Raw genomic sequence first — 21,712 nt, 5'->3', positions numbered from 1 at the left:
AGTTTTTTTTATATTTTATTTGCAATTTTTGCACTTGAAACACTTTACTTCTAAAATGTATTCTTATTTATTTGAAGACTAAAAATAAAGGATATGGGTTTCATTCTACTGTTCAGCAAATAGCCTAAAACTGGCTTTTTATGAGAAGTTACAAGGCTATAAATTACTGTCACATAAAGATATCTGAAGTTTTATATGCTGTTGATCCAAAGTTATTCCCATTAGTGGTAATAACTACGAGATAACTCACTTCATTTGGATAATGAAATCCTTGTTCTCAAAGTGGTTTGAGTAACATTCAGCCTGGAATCAGATTATTCTTTACAGCATGTTAAAGTCATGGCAAGGTGGTCTTCAGCCTGCAAGTATAATTTGTTCTCACAAATAGGTAATCCTGTTAAAATATTGTCGGGTTAATCAGAATTGATTTGCTAAACCCAGTGAATGCTAATCAGGCATTGGATTGGGGAGATCTTTAGCAGCAGTTTTAAGTCTTTGATAGTTTCCCTTTATTCCTGGATGGAATGACTCACTGGATTTGTGGAAGCGTTTTGAAGCCTGAGCACCTTTCCAAGGCTGGAGACAAATGTACCACAGACTAAAGCAGCTCCTTCAGAAATAGATGTTAAAACACCTGGCAGTGGGGATCCCTGTATTTGCTATAGCTCATGTGCAATAACTGTTCTCCAGACAACCAGAGTGCTTTGTGCTTTTGTCACTGTTATCTGTAACTATCCTACCATTTTTTACAAATAATGGTTAAAAATTGATTTAAGATGGTAATTTTAGAGTGTTACATGGTGCATCTGTTTTGTAAGGAAACGTTTTTAGAACTTCTGTGCTTTACATTTGAAAGATAATTCTGTGTAATTGTTAATTTGTAAGAAGATATGGTGAATTTTTAAAAATAATTATGGGGTGTATGGGAAATTGAAATGACAAAGAATGAAAACTTCCTTTTTCCAGAGCCAGCAGGAGCTTTGCACTCTGCTCACACCCTTTAAAACTCACAACATCTTATTTTCTTTCAACAGCAAGCTTTTCTTTACAGACTACGGGAATGCTGCCAAGGTGGAGAGATGTGACATGGATGGAATGAACAGGACGTGGATAGTAGACTCAAAAATTGAACAGCCAACTGCTCTGGCACTAGACCTCATCAATAAATATGTGTACTGGCTTGACATATATCTGGAGAGTCTGGAAGTTGTTGACTATCAGGGGAGGAGGAGGCAAACAATAACTAAAGGCAGACAAGTAGGTATTTATTTGCAAATCAGTAAAAAAGTAATGATATCAATGCATGAATGCACATAATGCTAGCAGCTACAGGAATTTCATAATTTTTTACCTTTTCAATTCAGATGTGTTAGAATTTAAAAGATCCAGCTACATGCTTTGGTTTATCTGCAATTTAGCAATTTTGCAACTTATGAATATTTCCATTCAGTGTCCCATTAACAATGCACCCTGTAAGTCACCACTGTTAAAGACTTCAGGAGGGAAAATCTGGGGTGGAAAGGTGCAGGGAGATAAATCATTAATGACAAGATGTCCTTACCCACTCAGGAAAGAGAGACTAACAGGCACAATAATGTGAAATAGAATAGAAAAAGCTATTCACCCATTCAGACTAATCTGGATGCCCTTAAATCTTATTGTTGTTGGTGGCAATGATGCTTTTCACAGCTGATCCTGATGTTCAGAGCCATAAATACAAACTCTGGGACTGTGAGTCTTGGAGCAGGAGCATTTCAGTCCATTAGCCTGGACAGTGGAAGAGTTCTCTGGCACTTGTGAGTTTTATGTAAATCCATGGAAAATCAGCAAAGACCAAACTATTCTGGTCACTACTGGACTGCCAGGTGTGGGCACCAAGTTTGCATGTATTTCTGCCTGAGGTTATCCTGCATCGTGAAAACCATTGCAAAATGAGCCACATAGCTTTAATAGTTTTAATAAAGAAACTCCCATGGGAGTTAAATGATAAAGGTTTACACTGAGTGCAAATGGAAATAGGGAAGAAAGGATTGTAATTCAGGGGAGAATTCCACACTTTGGTACAGATGTGGCTTTATTTTCAAGGCTGTTTTCTTTTCCATCTTACTATAATTGCATTGAATTTCTATTGGGTCTTAATCAAATGCTTCCAATGATGTTAATTATTATTCTTTTTTCTGGGTGAAGACAGAATACAATGGTAAGACTTGGCCAACTGTGCTATAATTTCCAGAATGACTGAAATACTTGATGCACAACAGGGTTTTTTTTGTTTGGGTTGGGTTTTGGTGACATGTGTCTGAGTTTGGGAGTGAATGAGATAAGGAAATACTTTGTGGTGAGCAATTGGATGGTTAAAGTAATAAGATATTCTGCCTGTAAACTCCCAAAAACATTTTCTTTAATTTGTTCAGTTTTCAGAATTGCCAATGAGATACTTTACATTTTCTAAATCTATAAATCAAGCACAGCCTCTAAATTATTGACCACTTTGTGTTTGAGTTGTGATTATCTAACCACCAGCTATTAGGTAATTTTTAATCAATGTAACCAGACACATCAGAGATTATCACAATTTTAGAATTCACTTTCTGATAAACAAGCACTACCGAGTGGCCACCACCATATTCAGAGACACCAACACAAAAGGAACACAGCAGAGCTCACAGAATTTGTTTATTTCTTATAAAATATTTTCTCAAGAAAATATTCAGCAGGTATATCTTGCACCATTTGCCCTGATTTGCTCATAAAATAATTTTAAAATGGATCAATTACACCTATGAACTGTGTTTAAAATTTCCAAGTTTGGTATATTTCTTAGTTAATAATAATTAATTTATCTCAGTTACTGTTAGTTAATGATCATTAGTTAGTACAAATGTAGCTGTTGCACTTCAAGAATGTAGAAGATTTTAATTTAAAACAGAGAAACTGGGTAATTTGTAGAGTAAAGGAATTTAGATTGTTAAATAATTTGAATTTTCTACCTTTCTTTTACAAAGCTTTTCTAATTATAAATTTCAGACTACAAAAATGTGAACTATACTTTTAGTGTCATTTGTGTTTAATATTTACAAATACTCAGAAAGCCTTTTGTGCAGTTTATCACATACAATCCACAGCAGTGTTTGACATTTACAATCCACAGATATAAATAAATATTGAGCTAAAATAATGATACCATTTGTTTCTTTTCCAGATTAGGCATCTTTGTGGTTTGGCAGTGTTTGAGAACTATTTGTACACAGTTAATTCAGACAACCTCAGCATTTTACGAATCCACAGGTACAATGGTACTGATGTTCAGGCTCTTGCCAGGCTGGACAATGCCAAAGAGATCCGTGTGTTCCAGAAGAGAACTCAAGCAGCAGGTAAGATCAAATTTCCTCTCTCCAGAAAGCACAAAACCAGATAGTAAGTGCTAGTGCAGTCAAAAAGGTCCTACCAGAAAAAAAAGTATCTGAAGATGGAATTAAAATTTGTCCTTGTGGCACAACTTTGTGTTCCTTGAGTTTTGTGTGGTTGTTCCACTTTTCCCAAGCTCCAACTCAACCCTTTCCAGAGAATTCAGTTTGGAGAACTGCCCAAGAGCCCTGCTCTGCACATTGTGGCACTCAGCACTCTGAGAACTTAACACCCTCAGGGTTGTTGGATGTCCAGTGTTGTCCACATGCTTTGGGTCTCAGACCTCAGAGATTCCTGATATCTCTGGGTCTGCTTTTCAGACAGACCCACGCCTCAGGTGGGCTCCCATCTTTGGGGCTGCCAAAAAGGCACAGAGGTGTGGGCAGCTGAGCTGGTGAGAGCACAGACCTGGTGAGAGAGGGAAATTCTGACAGGGTGTCCTTGCTTTGTGTGAATATCGGCTTTGCCATCTGTGAAAGAAATCTTCATTTCCATCTAGAATGAAAGAACTCTTTTTTATCTCTGAATTTTTTGGTTAAACAGCAATTTCTGAGGTCTGTAGTCCTGTGTGACTGTAATCTGTTCACATCCTTTCTGTATGCAGAACATCAGTGGGAGATCTGGGAACTTTGTGCAAGGATAGCAAGATCCAAAATGTTTACCGTGACGCTTTATGGGAATGTTTTTGGCGTTACTGATAACAATAAATCGTTGCCATGACTGCTTAGACAGAAAAGCCAACACATCAATTCTCAATGTCAATGTTTCTAAACAGAATGACTGCTTCTGAAGAAGTTTGTGAAGTGGGAGCAAACTCTAAATTGATGTAGAGTGGGTGAACTAATTTTCACCCTGGAGCTGAGGACATTGATTTGCAGATGTCAATGTCTGAAGGAGGCTGCAAAGACTCTTTCTTTGCTATAATCATCCCTCTCGTACTCCTGAGGGAGTCAGGGAGGTTGAGTAGAGGAGAGACATGAGCACAGTGTAATCTTTTATTACATCCTGTGATTACTCCACTACTCCTTTTGTTTTGAATGGACATGTTTGTTGCTTGTCAAGATTCTCTGTAACAGCTGTCTCAGCTTGGTGAAGTTTCTGTATTACCTTTAACCTTATCGACCCTAAACCACTTGATTGCTTTATTTTAAAAGAAACAAACCTGAAAAGCTTGAGGTAAAGTAGGAAGAACAGAACTTTTTTTTCAACTAGAATACTCTTTTCTGGTTTAAGCCAGCTTATAAAATGTAAGCTAGCCTGGCAGGTTTTGTTTCCTCAGCATATTGCCTTAAACAGTTAAGAAAAAAAAATTAAAAATTAGGCTGCTAATACGGAACCATGCATTTGGAAATATGAAATCAAGGATAAGGAATTCTTTGACTTCTTCAGCTGGATTTATATCCCAACTGTACAAATCTGCACCCCATCCCAGGAAGTGTTCAAGGCCAAGTTGAATGGGGCTTGGAACGTCCTGGTTTAGTGGATGGTGTCCCTGCCAATGGCAGGGGTTTGGAATAAAATGGGCTCTAAGGCCCCTTCCAACCCAAACCATTCTGTGATTCTATAACTATGGAAGAATTCGATGATGTTTGTTCTGTTCTTTAGTTTCAGCATATGTGTCTGCCCAGAATGGTGCTGTCTAATGGAGTAGAAGGAATGCCAGACTGTGTGGGCATGGGATGCATTCTGTCCTCAGAAAATCCCAACCAACCCCATGAACCAAAGCAGCAAATGGAAAAGGGGAGAAGTGTCAGCTCCCCCAGGGAAGCACTGCCCAGCAAATGCAGTGCAGGAGCTCATTCACAAAGGGGTGATTGCACACAGCCATGGGCACGATAGCCCTGGGCATTATTGGCCTGGCTTGGATACCATCTTTAAAAAACACCTTCCTTAGCAGTTATATGTTGTATTTCCAGGGATCCCCAACGCAGGCAGGAATGGTGAATCTGACTCCATGTTCTCAGAAGGCTAATTTATTACTTTATTATACTATATTATATTAAAGAATACTAAACTATACTAAAGAATACACAAAGGATACTTACTCAATGCTAAAAAGATAATAATGACTTTTAGCACTGATTGGCCAAAGAGTGAAAACAACTCACACCAGAATCCAATGAAACAATCACCTGTGGGTAAACAATCTCCAAGCACATTCCGCATGAGCACAACACAGGAGAAGCAAATGAGATAAGAATTGTTTTCCTTTTCTCTGAAGCTTCTCAGCTTTCCAGGAGAAAAATCCTGGGGGAAGGGATTTTTCAGAGAATGTGAATGCCACAGTTATATTCTGGAGAAAGATTTCTTGTGACACAAACTCCCTTTCCCTGTGTTTTCCCTCTGTCTTACCTCTCCCCATGCTGATGTAATTGCCTTGCCTTCAATGATGTGAGCTGTTTTCCCCTCGCCGTAGTCAGAAGCCACGCGTGTGAGTTGGATCCATCTGGGATGCCGGGGGGATGCTCCCACATCTGCCTGCTCAGCAGCAGCCACAAAGCAAGGACCTGTCGCTGCAGGACTGGCTTCATCCTGGGGAGTGATGGCAGGTCATGCAAAAGTATGTCCTTGAGGTCACAGGCTGCCAGCCAGGAATAATCCAGGGGATGGTTCTGGGTGTTCTCTAGCAAATCACATGGGCTGCTTTGGGGTAGAGTTTGTTTCAAGTTAAATGTGTGAGACAGTATTTTTTGGTGAAATTCAAATATTTATTAATTCTTATCTATATTGTAGTCTCACAAACTGTGAATTTTACAATATTTTAACAAACTAAAAATAGAGATTTATTTTTTCTAAAGTTTTTTTAAAGATAAAATATCTAATTAAAAAATTATTTTTACTTTAAGCCTAATAATAATTACTTATAACCTATAATATAGTAGTATTATATAGGTTAGTACTATATATTACTATAGGTCTACTATAGTAATATAGTAGACCTATAGTAATATAAAGAATATTTTTATTTAATTACAGTTATTAATGGTAACTGTTATTATAACTTAATTACAATTTATTAATTATAATACTACTTAAACTCATAACAAAGGTAAAGAAAAACCTAAATTCTATCTTACTTTATATATATTACTATATTCTAAAACATGAAACTCTAAGTTTTCCACTATATAATATTACACACTTTCAACGTGTACCTGATGTTTCGTTCACATGCTCCTTTAATTCCCTTAAAGTTGTTTGATTTGGCTCAGTTCACAGGAGTGACAGGTTAAACCTGGAATGCTCAAAGAACACTAAAATTATCACAAGCTTTGCATCAATCAGCCTCACTCTTTATTTATTTGCCGTGGCTTTTCACAGCACACAGGTACTGCTACAATTTCCACCCATACAATCAACGTGGAGCACAAAAGCAGAACATTCATGTGAACAAGTCAAGCTTTTTCTCAGAATACCCTGTGAAAACAAACGTGATTTGTGCAGCTGTGGTTATACCTAGGGTTACATGTGCACAATCTGTTGGTCACCTACAGCCAACAGGAGTTTTGGGGAATGCCTGGTTTTTGCCTGGTTTTGATTTAGTTCAGATAAAAGACATGCAGTTAGATACTCTGATGGATGTTGGTAGATGGATTTATTTGACCTCATTCAAACCTGATGCAGTTTTCACTGACAATTCCATCAAAAAACCCTGAGAGCCTGCAGGAAAAATATAGAGAGAATTTTAAGAGGTATATTGATATCATGAATGCTCTCAGGATAAGTATCTTTAAGGAAAGAAAATCACTTTGCTAAGCTCCAGTTGTTTGTAAGAAGCTTAATTATTTAAATTGTAAAAATCTTAGAAATATGAACTTTTGATATCCATGTTTTCTACCTCAGCTGGAAAGAACAGAGTATTTTGGTTTGTTTTATTCTTTTCAATCTTAATGAAATTTTATCTTTTTTTTGTTTGATTCTGAGAAACTTTGGGTGGAAAAAAACCATTTTGTATATGCTGGCCTTCATGGTGTTGTTAGATTTTAAGATTACTTCAGTCATGGTCTACATTACCTTGATAGATCCTAATGAATTGTAAAATTAAATGTCTACAGAGCTATATATGTCCACTTCACAGCAGATGCAAAGTTCTTCTGTGATTCACAATTGCTTTTTCAGTGTGAACTTTTACGCAAAAAAAAAGAATTAGATGTAAGCAGCTCACTGAATTAACTTGTATTTTGAATAAGGTAATGAAATTAGCTATTTTTTCCTTGGGTTTGTTTTTTTTTTCCATTTTTGGGGGTTTTGTTTGTTTGTTTTTTTAATCTAGATACCTTCAGAATATATTTAGTTTAATTTTCAGTATCGAATAAGGCTCCTGCTCCCCACTAATTATGCCAGTTAATTAAACAGGGACATTATGCACTGTGAAGAAGATTAGGCAGCATCAGTTGTTTATGTTTGTAATCTTTCTTTTGCAGGACCAAAGAATGAATTGTTTCTTTTTTATGGGAAGGGACGGCCAGGAATAATCCGGGGAATGGACCTGAATACCAAAATGTCAGATGAGTACATGATCCCCATCGAGAACCTGGTCAATCCTCGTGCTCTGGACTTCCACGCTGAAACCAATTACATTTACTTTGCTGATACCACCAGTTTCCTGATAGGACGACAGAAAATTGATGGCACAGAGAGAGAAACAATCCTCAAAGATGGTGGGTGATGCTCGGTGGTGGTGACATTCAGAGGTGCTCACTACCAAGAAGTGGAACTGACATTTGCAGATAATTTAAAGGGGTTTTTTGGGTCTCCCGTGGAAAACAGACACAAATTTGACCTTGAACAGAATTGGAGATACTTTTTTACAGCCTCCTGTTTTTCCTTTTTTTTCCTGAGGGCAGAAATGCAAAGTCTGGTTAAGTGACTCTGTTGTGAATTCTTAACTGTGTCCATTTAAGCTCACCACTGGTGAGTAATTCCAATTTCTCCACTGTGTCCTTCCACTAGCTGGATATTTGTTGAGCCATCCCAAATCCTTGCAGACTTTTTAAGACTTCTTCACTCCAGCCTGCATCACACTGTGGATTCTGGAGCTTATTCAAGTAGTTTGGCAGAATGAGACTGTCTGTAGTGCTTGAAAACTCATTAAGAAAAAAGCATTGTCTTTCCTGATGCATTTTCCATTGTGAGTGTGGAAGCAACAGTTAGACCTAAACATTTATTAGAACCTTAATTAAGATGCTTGTAACATTTATTATAGCAATAAGAGAAAATGCCAGCAAGTCTTTAGTTTCCACATCTCCCACTACACTGAATCTCCTTGTTTTAGAATCATATCTCATCACACCAAATGTTGTTGCAGTGAAAAAATCTTCCAGTTTGTCAATTTATATTTTGCTTTCCTTTATGGACCCTTCTCTGAAATATTGCTTCAGCAGGAGGTAGCAACTGCCTCAGCTGCAATTCATTCTACAGTAATTATTTTCTGGTCCTCAATCTAAGAAGAAGCATAAATATTCATCTTAGCCTTCAGAGAGCTTAATATATTTACTTGTGAATGGAAGCTCAGGACAGTGAAAGTAACTAAAATACCATTGTTTCAGCAGAGGGATGTTCACTCCCTGTCATTCATAAGGCATGTTTTAATGCACACTTCTGAGGAGCCATCTCCTCTGTGCAATGATATGATGCTCTTTTAGTGTAAGGTCTCTCCTCAGAGTCTGCACAAAGATCCCTTCAGCAGCAATTGCAAGGAATAGTGACAGGCTCTTTACCCTGCTCTGGTGAATGGTTAATAAAGGGCATTTGTCTCAGAAAATAACAAATACTCAGCTGTCAGTCTGGTAATTCTTCATTTCACTGCCAGCACGGGAATGGATAATGTACATCTCACATCTTCCATTGCTGACTTTCCTTTCCTAACTGTGCATTTCATTTGACAGGGAAGTAGTTCAAATGTGGAGTAGAGGAAGGAGCAGGAAATATGTAAATTAAAGCATTATAGAGGAGCAGCAAGGAGCATCCTGGCTGAGAGGTGTCAGACAGCTTGGAGTCAGACAGTCGGGGTCAAACAGGTTGGGATTGGCCTAGTGAAACATGAATAAACTTTGTATGCCAAACCAGAAAATTGGTGATATTCCTGTAAATAATGATTAAGTGCAGTGTCTACTCTTTATAAGTACAAGATAGCAAAAAAATTAATGCAATACTGAAAGAGATGTGGATTATCTATGGTTTATTTTTGGTGATTCTATTTGCAAAGACCAAAAATATGTCACTGTCAGTCTCCCCTTTCCCAGGAGCTTACATTGTTAGTTCTAACTTGGTGTAGTTTCATAACTTTTAAGTATTTTTAAAGAACATTTGTTAATGTATTTTTCATGATTTAAAAAATTAATATGGCCTCCAGCCCTAACACCTCAGCTTTTATTCTTGTCAACTCTCACGGACTCAGCAGGGACAGATTAAATCATTCCTTGGTGGAAGGCTACTACAGAAAATCAGGTGTGTCAGGAGGTGGTGTAATATTTGCTTTGAACAGCATGCTGCTAAGAACTTCTAGCTGTGCTAGGTGCCACTTCTCAGATTAGAAGTTGCCTTTTTTTGGTGGCTATCAGTTTTTTTTTGAGAATATATACACTTGTTCAGACAGCATTGCAGCTCAGATAATTACAGTTTACCTACATGAGAGCCTGATCCTACAGCTGTTGACTGGGAATTGAGATCACTGAGCACCTCACACTGCTGGAGTTTGATTTCCCATATAGTTTCAGCTGTGATTTCTGTTTCTTCACTTTGGGAAGCAAACTGCTGGGTAGTGTTGATAACAATTTGACAGCCCGCAGCACAGCCTGGCTTAGAGCTGGTGGCACAGCTGCAGCAGTACTGTACTTCCACCAGCAACAAGAATTATAATTAACCTTTCAAACTTGCATGTAAAATCAGTCTTTTACATTAAAAATGGGGAAAAAAAACAACCCAACCAGACAATTTAATGTCTGTGTTTTTAAATACCACTGACATTTTTAAATTGATCTAAATACTGTTCAGTTAACAGAAACACAAGCTCAGGGGTTTTTATTTGTTTTTTGTACCGCTAATGTTTTTTTTTGGGGGGGGGTTTCTATGACACTAAAATTCTTGTAACATTTACTTGTAAATATTATTCAAGATTTGTTGACCTGTTGCTTAAACAAGGCCACAGTAAGTCTGTAACACTCTTTGGAAGCTGTTTAGATTGTTGGTGTATAGAAGAATTATTCCCCATCAGGTTTTATGTCAATCTAGCATTTGTGGCACTATTTATTACACATGGCATTGGTGAGCTTGGCCATTCTGTACCAAATCACATATTGTGCCCATTCTCTGTTTCATACTGAAAGGCAGTGTGGCAAACTGCTGCCTCTAGAACTGATTTTAAAAACCTCCCATCTACATTCAACACATTTGGAGCTCTCATATTAGTGTTGGTAGGAAAATTCTGGTAGAAATTCCAGAGTTACAAATGTTAACTTTTCAATTAGCAAGTGGAGAATGATCACAAGGCTTTTTTATTACCTCATCCCTTTTATGCTGAAAGGGCTTTACTGCAGAAGGACTGAATTCCTGTAGTCAAATCAAGACAAGAATGGCAGAATGACCATTGTTTTCTTCCTGTTTACTACTTGATGTGAAACCCATGTGAAGAGTCATTAATGTATTTAAAGCTTTTAGTGAAATAAAAGTGAACTTTTAATTATAACTCCACAAAACCAATGCAATTTATCTCTATAGGGTCATGCTGTAGAATTCTCCTAAAAAAACCCCAAACTTTCTGATATATTTACTATCTAGTTACCACAAAGGGGTTTTTTTGACTTAAATTATATATTGTTTAGAATCACATTTGCCCCAAAATTCCTGCAGAAGCAAGGTAGCTCAAAGACAGTATTACATGAAGCTGAGTAGATGTGGAGTAAAAGTCTTGTCAGTTTTAGGAGGTGTCCAGCATTCTAATCTAACAGTTTTGCTGCTGATACCAATGCAGCCTATATTTGAACTGGTTTGACTCCCAAAGAAGCAAAGCAATCAGCAAATATTTTCCTGAAAAATATGATCTTATTAATATAAAAATCTGATCTTATTAGTATAAAAACTGTGTTTAGCTCAAATTGCCAATATCAGACAGGATAAAAATAAAATGGGTTTTGAAAAAATAGCTCCTTGTCCTCAAGCTTGATTTTACTCCTGTCAGTGCTTTCTTGAGCAAAACCTGAGCAAAATCTGCTGAGGCCCCTCAGAGCCTGATAGGACATTTCTTGCACAGCTCAAGTTTCTCTCTGTGTTGCCTGTTCTGTTCAGCAGCTTTTTGGTTTTTTTTTTTTTTTTTTCCCTCTGGGCCTTGGGCTCCAGATCCTTGGTTAAATTCTCTCTTCTTTTCCCTTCCATTCTTAGCACTTTTCTCAACCTCCTTGACCATTCCAAGACCAAAGGCCACTCTCCTCTTTCAGGAACTTTCAATGTCCTCTGACATTTTCTTTTCAAAAGAATGTAGCAAAGGCACTGAGAGATGAAAAATAAAACTGGCAGTGTCCATCAGCCTGGGGAAGCTGGCTGAGCTGCTGCACTGCTCTCAGACACAGTTGTTCTGTGCTTTGGGTGATTCCTGTCAGACCAGGTGGTTGCTGGGTTAGAAATTTCATCATCTTCTTGTTTCATGTCCCAGAGCGCTCATTCTGACACTTTGCTTCCCTCTAGCTTCTTAAACCACAAGGAAAAATAATTTCCCAAAAGTGATGTTCAGATGTATCAGAGATATCAATAAAAATGTTAAAACACGTTTTGCAAGACTCCTGAACTCATACCACTTTTTTTTTTTTCCCCAAATAGCTTTCTCATATTTTGTCTCACAGGACATATTGTCATCTCTACACCTGTGACTGATTTACAAAATTTAGGTTTAGTTTCTTAGGTGAACAAGGTTTGGTTGGTACCAAATATCTGTAATTTGCTTTGGGCCTTCAGTAGATACGGGAAAAAAGCAATTTTAAAAACATGACATAGATATCACATAACAAATAGTGAACATAAATACATATAGAACATAAATAGAACATATAGAACATAAATAACACTGTTCTCTCTGTCTCAACAGATCTTGATAATGTGGAAGGCATAGCAGTGGACTGGATTGGAAATAATCTGTATTGGACCAATGATGGCCACAGGAAAACCATTGCTGTTGCCAGACTGGAAAAAGCTGCTCAGAGCAGGAAAACCTTGTTGGAGGGAGACATGTCCCACCCCAGAGGAATTGTTGTCGATCCTGTCAATGGGTATGAAGCAAATTGATTTTTCTGTGATGGTTGTCTTTGTGGCATAAATACAGGATTCAATTGGCTCAGGATGAGGTTTGTAGAGTCATGTAGTGATCTGTAATCCTTGAGGAGTCTGTAATGTATCTGTAGTTCCTGCCCAGCATTCTTGCCCTGAAGCCTTCAGAAGAATTTGTATGCCCGTCACTGTTGCATGTCTGTCCTGTTAATCTGAATGTGACTCACCTTTTTCTCAAATAAATTGGAGGAGTAAGTCCTGTATGAATTTTTAATATCAAGTGAATTTTAAGATGCTCCCCTGTGTTTCTCTCTCTGTAATCTCAATTTCTGGAGCCAGTTATGACCATATCCTTGCACACATTGACTTACAAAACCAAGACAGGTACTCTTCATTACTTATAAGCTTAAATCAATTTTGGTAGGCTGCATAATAAAGAAAACCACATTATATTACTGTGGTATAATGGTCATTTACTTAAACAATCACTGAAGAATGATGGAGGTGGGTAGCTTCAGTGTGGCTGGATTGATTGCTATTTTCCTATTATAGAAAATATTTACCCTCTCAGGTTTTCCCTTTGAGCCTGTCCTTTGAGGAGTGGAAGTGGCTGTGGAAAGGCTACAATTCATTAAGGTCAGACAGTGAGGGTATAAAATGAGACCATGAGCTATAACCACACCTGCAATTACTTTGTTAAATTTTCCAGCTCAGTAAATGCATGGCACAGGAAGCAGGGTATGAAGATGTATTGCCTGAAAAGGGCCATTATATAAAACACTTCTCTAATAAAATAGCGTGTCCTTCATGATTAGACTTCTCATGGAAGCTCTTCCTGAGGGATAGCATTTATTATGGCTTTTTAATTGTGTTTTCAAAATTTTAGTCCTGATTTAACCAGTGTTGGAGCATTAACTGCATTTTGAGATACAATTAAAGCACACTGACATAAATGCCTGTCACTGTGAGCAGGTTTTAGCTTATGACAGGATAAATGGAATAAGGCCAGACAAAAAGTTAATGGGGAAAAGCTCAGTAATTGCTGTTGAGAAGTCATGTAAATATTTGTAAAATATATTTTGTCTCCCAATAAAATAAGTGCCATAGTGACCTCAGCCTCAGGGCATGTGCAGGGTTTATAATTCTGTGATTAAACCTAGTGCTGTTAGAGTCAAACATGCAATGGAGTTGTAAGGCTTGTGGATCAAAAAGAGACTGATGTTCTTTGCACATATTTACAAAAACATTAACAGAACCCAAAACAACCTTCTAGAGGGCAATTCGAGAGAAATGAAAAGTCAACAAAAAAGCTGCATGTTCAGATCTGAAAAGTTGTGTAATGCATTTTTTCTTTCTTTTTATTATCCAGTTTCTCATAAATATCAAATTATGGTTATACATAAAACTACATTTGAATTTTTTTTTTTGACTAGTAGATTTGATATAATTTACACAGATGTGATAAGAAAATATTTTTTCACTTCAGTGTATCATTCAAAATTCAGTATTTAAATTTCAGGACTTTATTCTTCCAAGTAGAGGCCAATTAAATGGTTAATGGGTTAGGATCACAGAGGGTATTTCAGAAACATAAATCTGGTGAAAGAAAAGGTGAGATATATTAACAGCCATTAAAGCAGGATGAACAAATAGGATTTAAGATTGGCATGAAGTTTTTGCATATTAATTGAAGTCCTAGGTTTGACTAAAAGTAAACATCTGCTGTCTGGCAAATGTTTTCATTTATGAAATGATGTGACTTTATGTGATACAATCTGAGATGATTCACAGAGTGCTTACAGGTTTCTAAGTGTTTCTTCCCATTAACTCATTTCCTTAGGGAAAAACATGTTTAAAAAAAGTGAAAAAAAGAAAAGTGGTTTCTTAGCATATTTTTTTACCCTCTGTTTTTGTGCAAGTTCAAGTTGCATATTTTAAGTGGTTCAAATCACTGTTTTCAAGGGCAAATTCTGTAATAGAATATGCTATTCAGAATAATTCAATAAGGAAAGGTTTATTCTGTAGTTTCCAGTAGAGAATGGCTCATAGAATTCCTCTGAGCCAATACTTTTAGAGGAATTAATAGATTTTAAAAACTTTTCCAAAGCAATATTGGTGCCTTTCTTTCAGACTTTGTTTGGTTTTTTTAATCTATATTGCTCTACTATAAGCCATAAAACTATGCTCAAATTTCCTACTGGCTTTTTTTCCAACTAATTTTCAAAGCAACTGTTTCTAAACATTTTTGTGATGGGCAAAGTACACCTTACACTTTTCTGAGTGATTTAGCTGCTTTCATGAAGTTCAGAGAACATCAAGGTCACCCTTTAGCTCTAAAACCAGAGCGCAAATAATTATTGTGCTACAACTTCTTTGATAGAATTAGGTGTAATAAAAAGGATATTTACATCACAAAGGCACACTGACCTGGCCAGAACCAGCTCACTGTAAATGTGAGGTTTTTGACAAAGTCAATACAAGTAATGGTTTTAAAAAAAAACAACAGATAAAGAAACCCTATAATTCTGGTGGGAATAAATAAAGTCTTAATTCTTTCACTTTTCTTGTCTGTTGGTTCTCTGGTATTCATGTAATTTATCACAATATGAGCAAAATAACATAAGTGTCACTTCAGCAGCATCCAGTGGTCAGGGACAGTAAATAGAGTTGCAGAAACAGCAATGGAAAGAAACGTGCAAAAGTCAAAATTGCTCTGGCTTGGAGGAGCTGCTGCTGAAAGCCTGCGGTACAATTCACCCGATTAAAACGGGATGTGAATGCTCATTTCTGTAATTCCCCAGATGGATGTATTGGACAGACTGGGAGGAAGATGAAATAGATGCCAGCGTGGGGAGGATTGAGAAGGCCTGGATGGATGGCTACAGCCGGCAGGTTTTTGTCACATCAAAGATGCTCTGGCCAAATGGTTTAACTCTGGACTACCGCGCCAACGTGCTCTACTGGTGTGATGCCTATTATGATCACATTGAAAGGATCTATTTGAATGGGACTGACAGAAAGGTAAAAGAGAAATGCTGCTGGTTTGCCACAGGCATGTTCTGTCTCTGGATTTCATTGGGTTGTGTTAAAATACTCCCCAAGGATTTTAAAGTCTGCAGAACCCGCGGCGTGTCCCGGGTGAAACCATGGTGGCAGTCTCGAGTGAGAGGCTGAAACACAGCTTAGGGTGTTCCTCTGGCCTAAGTGACACTAAACCTGGCTTTATTTTATTTTTTTTACCTATTTTTCTCATGTGGCAATGAGTTATATTTGTATTGAGCCATGAATCTGCAAAGAGCTTTTCAGTAGAAAAACCCTTTTTTTTTTGGTTTTGCCAGAGAGAGGTTTTTCCTTGAACTTCTCTGGATGGGTTTTTCTGAGTCTCTGTGCCCCTTCTGAGCATTTGTGGTCATATTCAGAGGGGCAGCACTCAGCAAATACTGTTAGAGATAGAGAGAGATTGCTTTAGTTGTTACTTATGCCTTTACTAGCTGGACACAAGTCTGTGCTGTCATTCTGTGTGGGTTTGTAGAAGCAACAAGCATAGAATAAGACACTCTGACAATGGTTAAGGCTCAGACTGGAGTCTCATAATTTGGGAAAGTTTTACCATCTGCTTCATAAAATTAGTGACTGGTGAATAATAAGAAACCCATGTCTACAGGTTTTGTTTTGAAGTGTGTCACAGAATGGTTCTTTTTTTTTTTTTTAAGTGAGTTCTCAATAATCCTGAGATGTAACAAAAAATGCTTAATTACTTGAATTTATGTAGCTGAAAATAACTATAAGATACCAGTTTTTGATGTTTAATCACTTGTATTTAATTATAGGTTATTTTGGTCAAAATTTACCTGCATCAGTCACATCTATAATTCTTTAATACAGTAAAGATTTTGGGGGATAGGGAGGTACTTAGTTCCACTAATAGCTGTCAGATTATTGACTGGTTGATGAATTTGGATCAAAAGCAGTTCAGAGATGAGGAGCTTTGACTATAAGATTTCAAGCCCAATGAGAAAATTTAAAGGGTAAAAGAGGGTGATGTTTGTCAATCACCTCAGAAGAGTATTTTAGTTGTCCTTATCTCCCTGTTCTCTTGGGTTTATGTCTAGAAATAGACAAGGTAGGGCATGTGAGGAGCTGCTTCCTTCTCTCTAGAGGCAAGGTAGAAAAAAGGCTCTTGATTCAAGCAAGGATCCTGGCCAGAAAAATGAGACCAATGACTCCAAACTGAATCTGCTGGGATAAAATCACAGGATCATAGAATTGTTTGTGTTGGAAAAGTCCTTGAGATCTTCAAGTCCAACCCTTAACCCAGCACTGCCAAATTCACCACTAACCATGATCCAAACCCCACTTCTAGGTCTTTCAGATCCTTCCAGGGTTAGAGACTGCACCACCTCCTGTGTTCTCTGATGGGGGCCACATAACATGAATTTCTATGAAGTTTTTATTTCAAGTTAGATATTGGTTCTGCTGCACAGAAGGGCTTTGCACTCTTTATTTCATTTATTGCAGTAGGTTGTTATGTTTGGGACAGTAATGATCTCAGTTTTCCTATTTCTTGTTTTACCATCTCTAAAAAATTAAGGATTCTTTTAACCTTGCTGATGCTCACCTACCACTAATTAATTGCAGGTAGTCTACAGTGGAAAAGATTTGAATCATCCTTTTGGACTGTCACACCATGGAAATTATATATACTGGACAGATTACATGAATGGGTCAATTTTCCAGTTGGATCTGGTAACAAGGAATGTGACACTGTTGAGAAGTGAGAGGCCACCTTTGTTTGGGCTCCAGATTTATGATCCACGCAAACAGCAAGGTACTTATACAGTTTCTCCAGAGTTTTGTTATTAAAGGACATTTTCCCTTAGAGTTTCCAAGCATTTTGAGGTGACTGGATGAACAAAAATAGAAAAACAGATATGGGTTGTGGCACGAGAAATTTACTCTCCAGAGTTTCAGTCCACTGAAGTAGAAATTGATTTTCTCATAAATACTAAAAAGTGAATCAGAGCATTATTCCTGTCTGAATTCCTTCTGTGCATTCACTCTGCCTTTATTGTCCTTTTTTCCTTGTGTGACCAAGAGATGCTGTGCAAGTGTCAATTACAGAGGGAAACATATCTGCATTGGCTCATAGATATAAAATATATGGCTACATTTACCTTTTCTTAAATAAGATCATAGATCCTGCCTGCATTTTTTTTTTCTTTTTAATTTGCTCCCCCATCTTGGTCTACAATCAACACTGCTGCACAGGATAAAAGTTATTTGAGAGTAGTGGAAAAATCCATAGTTGTTGCTACTTGTATCAGTAGAGAAATGAGATAAAAGCCATAGGTTTGCATGGATGGAATTTAGAAAATACAATTGCTACTCTACAGGTAAAGATAAAAATGTGTTTTACTGAAGGAAACTTTGAATTCCATTTACTACACACAACGTTCCTGTGAGTTGCTGAGTATTTATTTGCTTGCTTTAGTTAAAGCATATTTCTAATTACCAGATAGTTTGGTCTGCTACCAAACATAAAAATGAGCATCAGGAATTAATAGAGATAAAACACTGTTTAAAAGATTATTTTTTTTTACTGTTTAAATTTTCTCTTTTCTGGTACTGCAGCATCTAAATTTCCTTTCCTTTAACCAAGCTGGTCTGTGTAGCACTGTGCTAAGTCAGGATTGCTGCACCAGTGTTCCTCTTACCACAGCTGCTTTCAGGGACTCTCTCTGACATTCAAAGTCATGTAAAAGTATAGTTTGTTTGGGGTTTTTCTTATATTTAGTGTGGGTTTTGTTTGGTTGGTGTTTTTAAGGCAAAATCTGGGCCCTAATCCACCCTCAAGGTGGCCAAATTTCACAATGCCATGCCTGCTAATAGAAGATGCAGTTTTTGCTTTCAATATGACTGCTGCTTTATTTGGTACTTAGAAAATTCCTTTATTTTTCAGAAAAAAGGGACATTTAATGCAGTTGCTGTTGGCTTCCAAATAAGCTGACACCAGAGAGAGAAAGTATTGCCTCTTAGACAGTTTTGCTGAATGAGCTAAAGTCTTAAGGGAGGGAATTTGGCTTGTTAATATATTCTTTGTTTGAAATTGTAATCGGAATTTTGTAAGCTAACTGCAGCCTTTAGGAACTTCCCTTTTTGTCATGCTCAGTGAGGTTGATCTTGCCATTGCTCCCTCCCAAAGGAGCATAAAAATTTCTTTTAAAGAAACTATTTGTGCGTGTGTGCATGTTTTCCTTGTAGAAGAGCAGGCTCAAGGCTGAATTGTTGAACAGAGAAAACCACAGAAAACCACTTTATGAAGCGTTGTATATTAAAGATATAGCATGCTGTAACATGCACATGCCTCAGAAACTTTTGGCTGTGATCATTTGAGGGGACTGCTTGGATGCTGCTGGTCTTGTCACACAAGCAGGAGCTGTCATTTCATTTGGGCACAGTTCAATTCAGACTGGCATTTTTTAGGGGGCCTTTTCCAGGACACTGTTCCAATCCTGCTTTGCTTTGTGCTTTGGGTAGGGACATGAAGCTTTTGGGATCTCCTCAAGGAAAGGTGTTTTCCATTGTCTCCCTCTCATGAGGCATGATCCCCTTGAGGAGGAATTCTTGTTGGTTTGTTCATTTGTTTTTCACTTACTTTCAGAGGTTAGAATTTACCTTACTTTCTTAGGCTGAGTCTTTGGATCTCTGTGCATCATAAAATATGGGAGGGTGAGGCACTGCAATGATAGGAGTTGGATTTACACTCAGCACATGACCCTGCAGGTATTTCCACTGCTTTGAAAGGCTGGATTGCTACTTCCATGTAAATAACTCTGGATTAAGTGCATTTACAGCAGTTAAAGTAATCTCTTTTGAAATCAGCTAATGTTTTAACTCCTCAGATTGCAAAGAAGAGCTGGAGCACCAGGCTGCTGCTCCTTGTGTGTGGAGGGTCATCCTAACAGTGGGCTTGCCCAATTTAACAGTACTTGAGGTTAGGTTCATGAGAAGCTACAAATGCAATAAATACTTCAGTGTATCTCTTAAATGAAAATATTAAACACATATGCATGGTGTCCATTTATTTTTTTTTTTCTGAGAACGATGACTGAAATGCAATTACATTGTTGTAATTGGTTTAGCTCTGGACTAATTTTTTAGCTAATTAAAATGGAATTGGCCTAATTTATTCACATGCAATCAACAGGGCAGCAACTGTTTTAAAAGCTGTCAAAACATGAAAAATATGATAATAGCTTAGAAAGTATTTTAAAGATTGGGACTATTTAAGAACAGACATATAAAATAGCTGTTAGGAATTGTAGTTGAGGAAATTTAATTCCCCAAATACTTGATGGCTTTACAGGTTCTTCAGCTTGTTCAATAAAGAGGCTTAACCTACTTGAACTGTGTTTTGGGAGACATTTAAGCCTAGGAGTCTCTTCAGCAAGACTGATGGGACTGAAGGTCTCATTGCACCTTCAGGTTGAGGACTGCACTTTATAAACCTTTTTATCTTGGATCTTTTTGCTTTAACTCTTGGTACTTCTATTTTCCTTGTCATCATCCCCTCTTTTATCACTTTACCTAGCACATAACCCACTGTGCAGGAGTTTGTCATCCCAATTATGAGGTTAAGTAAGAACTTTTCATCTTCAAGATGGACCATTTGACTTTGATCTACTGATTTAATTTCTATATATTTATTTTCAGCTTTCATTTGGCTTCAGAATCATCATGTGTTTCTATATTTGGCTGAAATAGTCTTTTATTGTGTAGGTTTATTCTGTTTTAGTGAAGTGACAAACTCATGTACATGCTTTAATTAAATCACTGCAAATATTTTGACTTGGGCCATGTTATTTCAGAGTCACTTTTGAAGATTGTATTTTGGTTTGTTTATTTTGGCAGCTTCTGAGAACTTTTTAAATCTTTGTATTACTGACATCCTTTGATTTGTACAGTGATGGCCCTGTAAAGATAGAGAGACTTTCAAGGCTACTTTTTCTGAGGCTTTCTTTCGCCTGAAGTTTTCCGAAATTTAGACTCAAATACATTTCTTAGGAGTTTTTTTGTTTTGTTCATAATATTTCAGTTTTGGTGACCATAGCTGTAACAGTTGATTTCTTTAGTCATTTGATCATAGTCTCAGACCTGAAGTCAGGATCTAATAATGTGTATTAAGTGTCCAGTCTAAGCTCTTTCTAAAATTGTGATCAAGCCCTCAGACTTCTCAGAGAATTCCCATTTTCCCTGGTTGTAGAGCTGTGTTCTTGTCATTTCACTCACACCCTGTCCACTGAAAGTACAAGTACCACAATATTTCACGTTATTCTCCATTAATCATTTTGCACAATTTTATTTAAAAGTTCACTGGGTCTCTAATGGACTGCTGACACATTTTCTTCTAAGAAATGTTGTGTATGGTGGATCAGAAAAAATATAGAAAAATGTTATTAAACACTGCTCAATATTGTAAGACATATTAAGGTGCATCTTAGAATATAAAAATTTTCAAAATCTTAAATTATTTGTTCATTGATTGATATTCATTTGATAATTTAAAGAGATTTTCCTGTACCTGCAGGACTGGCTCTGATGGGACATTTTCATATCCATGTTCATAGTTCCATGAGAACCTAATTTTTTATTTTGTATGAAAAGTGAAGTGAGGAGCTTTGATGAGAGGAAATTGTATGGAGTCTGGTTTAGGCCAGCAAGCTGATAAATGTTTTCTATACCTTTAAAAGGAGGAACTGCTTTTTACTAGCACAGAAAGATGAAAAAAAAGGAAAAAAGTTTTCATTTAAAGGTTCAGCAGACATGAAGTTTTGCATCTTGCTTGGTCATAATCACTTCTCACCAGCACCTGAAATCAGCAGAGCTTTGCTCATGGGAAGCTGAGTGTCCCCAGCAGTGCAGATCTAAGGACAGGTCATGGCCAAAGTGGCACAAACAGAAATTGGGACATTTCTGGGCTCTCAGTGACTGAAGTCTGGCTGCCTCAGGAATGAGGAGGTGAGGGTGGATGGTAAAACACCTGACA

At 37.3% G+C, this 21,712-nt stretch overlaps 1 protein-coding gene across 5 annotated transcripts in view; it reads left to right on the top strand.

The window, feature by feature from the left end:
• LRP1B (LDL receptor related protein 1B) overlaps positions 1 to 21,712 on the top strand; it is a 638,345-nt gene that overhangs the window by 406,574 nt on the left and 210,059 nt on the right. For all 5 annotated transcript variants that reach the window (XM_077181744.1, XM_077181743.1, XM_077181742.1 and 2 more), the window contains exons 8-14: positions 1,035 to 1,257; positions 3,203 to 3,374; positions 5,825 to 5,968; positions 7,833 to 8,069; positions 12,488 to 12,668; positions 15,468 to 15,687; positions 17,305 to 17,494. In XM_077181744.1, the coding sequence (XP_077037859.1) occupies positions 1,035 to 1,257; positions 3,203 to 3,374; positions 5,825 to 5,968; positions 7,833 to 8,069; positions 12,488 to 12,668; positions 15,468 to 15,687; positions 17,305 to 17,494 (1,367 nt within the window). The remainder of the gene's footprint in view (positions 1 to 1,034; positions 1,258 to 3,202; positions 3,375 to 5,824; positions 5,969 to 7,832; positions 8,070 to 12,487; positions 12,669 to 15,467; positions 15,688 to 17,304; positions 17,495 to 21,712) is intronic.

This window comes from Agelaius phoeniceus, chromosome 7, assembly GCF_051311805.1.
Source record: "Agelaius phoeniceus isolate bAgePho1 chromosome 7, bAgePho1.hap1, whole genome shotgun sequence".
NCBI classification, from domain to species: Eukaryota; Metazoa; Chordata; class Aves; order Passeriformes; family Icteridae; genus Agelaius; species Agelaius phoeniceus.
Note: the sequence above shows the minus strand (reverse complement) of the source record. Positions and strands in the feature narration are given on the sequence as shown.